Here is a 6,797-nt window from a genome sequence, read left to right as displayed (position 1 = left end):
GATAAGTCTGAACCTTGTGGTGGGGTTCACTCCCTCAGTGGAGGGAGGGCGAAATTCGTTATTGTATCCTGTGTTTTCTCATTTGTGGCATTTGTGGGCGCTTCCTTGTTTTTGGGAAGTTGTTTTTTGTAGACCCTCCCTGAGGGTACCTTAGCTTTTTTTTGTCTCCTCTTTGTAAATAAAACGCGTACGACCTGTAAAAGCTGTCTCCTGGCTTCCTTCAACCTGGAATGATTCTATTATTGTCACTAACCTCCTCATCCCCTGGACTTTCCACTGGAGGTTCGTAACAATAACTTAACAAGGCTAAATTCCTGTGCCAAGTTCTTGTCAGCTTTTACAGATGAGAGAAAGCATCCTGACTGGAAACATCACTAACTAGCATGGGATGTGACAAGCTCTACCTGATATCTGGGGCTTAGACAAAAAGGGGTTTCTTATTTACGCTTTCAACTCTGACAGGAATCATGTCCATCGGAAGTCAACACACTGGCAAACACTCCTCTGTAAACAGTATGAGCACATAAGGTGATGTTTCAGTAGTGAGCATGCTGCTTGTGTGGGTACCTCCACATCAGTAGTCTGTTGGAAGTGTTGGATCAGGTCCATGACACTGCTGAGGTTGTTTGTGATGGAATCCATAGACTCTTTCTGTGCAGCGGCGATCTCCTTCACCTGAGAGCACAACGCTGTGTGTTTGGCCTTGATGGCCCTCAGGTTCTCCAGCATCACCGCCGGGTTCTCCTGCAGGCACAGTGTCAGTCAGTCACTGTTCAAACATCTAGCCTCAGCTGCTTTTTGGCACGTTTCACCTGGTATATTGTTAACCGTTATGTACAGCAAAACAGGACTGTGGGTGACAAACCAAGTCCTTATAGGTCTGAACTAAAGACAAGGTATAAATGGGATTTCCAATATTCATAATAATGAAGATGAAGAGAATTTAAATTGACACTACAAAATTATACACAGGTATTATTATTCACTGGTTAAACTTTAAAGGATCCATGGATAACGGGTTGCAAGGACTGATTATTAACAAGAGAAGCTTTAAGACACGTAGCACTTTTTAAAATTAGTTTCTGTTTATGATCACAGAGTACAGTCTAGACCTGCTCTTTTATGAAGAGCGCTGTGAGATAACTGTTGCAAGCACCTTGCATGGCAGCCTCAAGAGTGGGTGAATGTGTGTCTTGTTTTGCAGTATGTTTCTTTATGTATTGAAACAGTTGCAAGAATTACCTACAGGAGATACATGGGGTAACGTGGGGTAAACAATAAAAAAAATAAATAAAGGATTTATTATTTTAACTGATTGTAATTAGGGCTGTACATAACGATAATTTTTTTCGATTAGTCAATTAATTTTGTGTATTCTAAAGAAAAAAAGTTATCCAAAATAAATATCAAAAACATGTCTAATCAATAAATCAGTATTTTATTCAATCATCCAGATGAAACACATTAGAATAATGACAATAGCAGCCCATCTTAAAAGGAATCAAATTTGTTGTGATAATAACAATAACAGACATTAGTCTACTTTACTTAAAACTTTAAATGTTTCTGACAGATTTATTTCAATATTGAGTAATGCAGTCTGATAATCAAATGTATTTCTGCATCAGTGTGTGCCAAAGAAAAAAACTGAAACGATTCACAGACTGTGCAGACAGTCACAGATTGTCTTTAAAGTTAGTTTCAGCTATTTTCTCGCTCATACGTGGCTGTTAAATAAACAGAAAATATGAAACGGCCGAACGTTAGAAGACACACAGGTGATGTTACCATGACAGCAGCGGGGCTTTTAACATGGAGGCCATGAAGAAATACATTTTAACGGACTACGTGTCCTCGTGCTGATAATGTGCCGTGCTTGTGTGGAGACAGAAAGTAAACAGAATTTGCGGTGTTGCCGTCTCAACTCAGGGTAATCATCCATCCAGTTAACTCTGGGAAGTTAGTCTATCTATTTTCTTAACAACACTGTCAGTGTCGGAGACGGATACGTCAAAGTTGAATAGAGCTGGGTTGTCGAGGTTGACATGCTGTACATAGCTGCTATTGATTACACCCCCCTTCTCCCTGCCTCATGTGCACGGCGCCACAGGTACAGAGCAATTCTGTGGGAAACACTGTACTGTGCATTTACAGATGTTTCTGATTGTTTCTCTTAAAGCTAATAAGCCTATTTCTTTCATGCCAGCATTTAACTGACTTCCTGCAACGTAACCCCGGCCCCTGGCGATCAGATCATCAATCAGTGATCTCAAGTAGCCATGATCAGACAATATGAAAATAGAGACGATCACCCAACCCTATTTCATAAGTGAATTTTGTATTACATGTGTTTCAAAACCTGAATGACAAAACCTGGCAGCATGTGCCTCTATGAACTGTGTTTATATGGAAAGCTATCAGCCAGTGACAGTCAAATACATTTTGTCCATCCAATCATTTATATGTTGTGTCCTGTAGACACCAAATAGCGGTGTCTACAGGACATAAGAATAGTGGTGTTGCTTTGGTCCTGGCTTTAGTTGTGTGAAAATATCGATAATTAACAGCTGTGGGAGTTCAGTTACCACCTCGGTGGGACATCTATTCTCTGCAGCATTGTTGATGAAGTCCAGCTTTAGCCGCTTCTCGATGTATTCCAGGTCTGCCTCTGACTTGAGGAACTGTAACAACACCCAGCTTTACAATTAGATAGTACACTGGCATACAGTATATACCCTGCTTCCTTCTGCTCATAAGTAGGACTGTTCTGATAATAGTGCTGCTAAATGACGAAGTTCTCAAATGTTAAACGTTGTCTAAATACAAGCTGTACAAGAACAATAACAAAAACTGGTGAAATTATTACTAAAATCAGGAACCATCTGATCAAAGAATCTGTAAACAGGATTACAAATCACAAATATCCAGAATACTCAGAAATGCAGTTTCTGTATGCAAAATGAACTTCAAATGACAACATGAATGCCATCCTTGATGAAACCTACAGGTTCTTTGTCCCGAGGCTGTTAAAGAATATATGACAAAATAGCAGATAGATTTGTTGTTCTAGGTTAAAGCCAGTTAAAGATGACCTAAGAGGGTAACATACATGAAGTAGGGGGAAGAGAAAAACATAAAAGGGACCAAAAGATGTTATCCTTCAGATTTGGTGTTGGCTTTGACGTGTACACATGTTGGCACTGTATCTCCTCGGCCGGGCTTAATAAACCATGCTATGTTAAGTCTTCATCAGTCTCTGAAACTTCATCACAGTTGAACCTGGCTCACAATAATTCTTCAACAGTGTCTACTGTTGAAGAATTCTGATGTGCCAAACAGATTTTCAAAATCACACAATATGCAATGGGTAGGGCATATTCAGTCCGAGGGTACAAAGAGCTGGGTTTTAATGCAGGCAAGGGTGAAAGGTCAAGATAAAAACTTGACTCGGTACAGTCTAGAACCGTAGAGCAGTCAGTGCAGCTGGTCTCTGCAGTTTTCAGATGCTTTGACAATACTATTGCACTGCTAGCTGTCTGATACAGTAGTGCAATGAAGTCAGAGCACCTGCCAACAGCTGATTTTCACCCTCATTTGCATAAAGTTTAACATTTTTAACTTTTGACCCCTTTCTTCATCAACTCTTTAGATCACATACAAGGAATCCTGCAATGCTTTGCAGTGTTTCCCATTAATTAATGAGACCATGGCGGCAGTCTGTGTTCCACCATAGTTTCCAAATTAACCGAATATATTTTTACATATCTCATAACAACATTACAGACCTCGAACACTGTTTTGCGGGTGCTGGTGTAAACTCGCACACTCACACACTTTGGCATCCAACTCAAGGCAAGCACTTTTCTTTTGAGGTAACTACGGTACGTCTGTTTCTGTCACTCGTTTATGAGAAGGTGATTTAAGTAGCCGCACCTAAATTTGGAGTGCACACGTGTTGAAGCCTTTATGGTAAATCCACTGTAACAGACCAGTATGAGCTAACAGGCAGGTTAGAGACTTTATCCTGATCGTTTATTAGTTGAGATTCAGCTGTTTCACTAATAAAACCATTTTCTGATATTAGTCTACACCACTATTAGTGTTGATGTTTGTATATTTATTATAATTTCAGATAATAGCACAGGCTACTATAGCTTATTAGTAGCAGACAGTAGTTTCATTTTTGTGGGTTGTTTTCAGTCATTAAATTATTGTGCAAGAAAAATGCTCTACATGGTGGTTAGTCTCATTTGTTTATGCAAATTAACTTGCTGTAGTGCCTCAACCTTTTTTTAATGTCCCACCTCCTCCTGTGATTGGTCAGTTCATGAAATGTGACTGTGATGAGCAACTACTGCACATGGCTGCATGAAAGTATCCCGATCTCCCCTGCGGAGATTAGCAGGCAGGAGAGAACGGTCCAGGTGAGCTGATCTGGAGAGGGCAGAGGAGAGTCCCAGTACGCCAAAGAGTAAAATGTAAACGTGACAGTACCGGTGAATACCGGCACACTTGAAGCACAAACGGCTTTTATATTGTGAGAAATAACAGGAAGAGCTGTCGAGAAAATTTCTCTATGCAGGAAAAACCCTGAATAAGATTCACAGAAGGTATAAAACATATTTCATGTTTCCATAAAAACAACAACAACAAAATGTTATTATATATATATATATATATATAAAAATTTGGAAATTACTTATTCTATTCTTTGATTTAGGGTTACTGGAAAAACATTAAATAAATTTGTTGACTTTTGTTTCTGTTTCATCACCATTTATAGCTCTACAAGGGGTTCATATCAAAAAGGTAGAACTAGAACACAACATTGTTTACAAGAGTGCAAAGTTCTTCATAGATAGTCTCTTAATTTTACACAAAATTAAGGCATTTAACTTTAAAATGTACAATATCTTCTTCCAGGTGGGGAGAAGTCTCTTAAAATCCTGTGGGAAACACTGCTTTGTGTTCCATAGAAAATTAATGGGGCGGCCGTCTAGTCTTGCTGCTTTCAATGGGTCTTTTTGTAAAAGTCCACACTACTGTACAGTATACTAATCATCGTACTGTGACAGCAGCAAGTATGCAAAAATACTGACATTCTGCAATTTAGGAATATTACTGCCAATTAAACTTCACTGCTGGGAGAATACTTTGTCACTTTTCTACGACCCTGCTTACAATCAGTGTGTAGTGTGGACATTTGACATGACAACTGAGATGCTGTTGAAAGCTCCGGAAAAAACAGTAGATAGCCCTTTAGTTAAGATTAATACAGCGTGTTTTGGTTTTATAGAGCCGTTTATAGGCTGATAACTCAGGTCAGGTGAAGCTCATGCCTGCGATCTTGGTGATGAGCAGCTGAGCGTGTTGTTGTTTATGGTCAAACGGAACAGCAGCTAAAAGCTAACTTATGGACCTTGAAGTCAGTGACGTTAGAAAGCATCTGTCTGAAGTGGCCCCACGCTGGGAGCAATGGCCGTTGTTGGAGATTAAAACAGGTTGGAGCAGAGCTGCAGGAAGCCAGCTTGCTGACTGGAGCTGAATGGAGCGCAGGAGTTTGAATCGCTCATTAACAAAAAGAGAAACCATGCCGCTCTTCCTGACATAGGCAGCTCGAATGAATACATCGGTAATTAATGAGCTGCTGGTTGTCTCTGGAATCGTCCAACAATAAGAGCAATTTCAGAAAGTCACTATTACAGAAAATTCATAAATTTACATTGTGCTTACCATCGCTTCAAGCTTTTCAACTGTTGTCTCCATGTTGAATAGTTTTCAGTCTGACGCGGGCTCTGCGATTGGCCTGCTGTCACGAATCGAGGAAGCCGATTGGGCAGCTGTGTGAGAAGAGCGTCTGTGCGCCACTCGCAACACTACTACAGACTTCTGTTGGAATCGGGGAATGCGGAAGTGACGCGTGGGGCATCTTCTTCTTCTTCTTCTTCTTCTTTTGATTTGATTGGCGGTGATTGGCAGCCAGCATTTAGGAGCATTACCGCCACCTACCGGACTGGAGTGTGGAACAGATTATGTGCAGACTAACATAAAAAACAAATAAACAAATAGAACAAAAAACAAACAAACAAACAAAATTAAATAAATAAAAATTGAAAACCTATATCCTTTCCATTAATCCCGTTTCTTTCAGATATTTAATGAGATGCTTTGATATTCCCCATGCTTTATCCCCTCAGCTTTCTCTATAACTGCTGCTATTTTCCTCCTCGCCTCTACATAGCCTCTACACTCAACCAGCACATGTTGAATGGTCTCTATACTATTACATTTTACACAGTGTCCAGTTGGGTGTTTACCTATTTTATAAAGTGAATGGTTAAGCCCTGTGTGTCCTATTCTTAGACGGGTAATGACGGTCTCTGTCTTCCGGCACCCACCAAGTTTTCTTCCCAGACCAACATGATTCTGTATACTGTAAAGATGTCTTCCACTTTCATTTAGTTCCCAGTATTCTTGCCATATTTTTTGCATTTTCTCTTTAATGATTGTTTTAGCTTCAGATTTACTTAGCGGAACTTGTATATCAACTGACTTTGATTTAAGTGCTTGTTTTGCCAGAATATCAGCATCTTCATTTCCTTCTACCCCCTACATGGGCAGGAACCCAAACGAAGCAGACAGTCCAGCCCTTATGATATAATCTACATAGAGAGCTATGAATACTAAATACCAGATCCTGCCTACAGGACTTAACAGATTTAATACTGGTGAGCGCTGCCCAGCTATCTGATGCAATGACCACCTTGCTTTCCTTATTTTCTTCTATCCACTGTAAT

General features: G+C 39.9%; 1 protein-coding gene across 2 annotated transcripts in view; it reads right to left on the bottom strand.

Annotated features, from left to right (window-relative positions):
- ska2 (spindle and kinetochore associated complex subunit 2) overlaps positions 1–5,894 on the bottom strand; it is a 22,227-nt gene extending 16,333 nt beyond the window's left edge. Inside the window, exons 1-3 of one of the 2 annotated variants that reach the window (XM_046038966.1) lie at positions 5,734–5,894; positions 2,586–2,681; positions 568–744 (exon numbers count right to left, since the gene is read on the bottom strand). In XM_046038966.1, coding sequence (XP_045894922.1) covers positions 568–744; positions 2,586–2,681; positions 5,734–5,766 — 306 coding nt within the window. In that variant the 5' untranslated portion in view covers positions 5,767–5,894. The remainder of the gene's footprint in view (positions 1–567; positions 745–2,585; positions 2,682–5,733) is intronic. The other variant, XM_046038967.1, reaches the window with a different exon arrangement.
- Positions 5,895–6,797: the final 903 nt, after the last annotated feature.

The sequence above is a fragment of the Micropterus dolomieu genome, linkage group LG23, assembly GCF_021292245.1.
Source record: "Micropterus dolomieu isolate WLL.071019.BEF.003 ecotype Adirondacks linkage group LG23, ASM2129224v1, whole genome shotgun sequence".
NCBI classification, from domain to species: Eukaryota; Metazoa; Chordata; class Actinopteri; order Centrarchiformes; family Centrarchidae; genus Micropterus; species Micropterus dolomieu.
The sequence above is the reverse complement of the archived record's forward strand: the minus strand, read 5'-3'. Positions and strand labels throughout refer to the sequence as shown.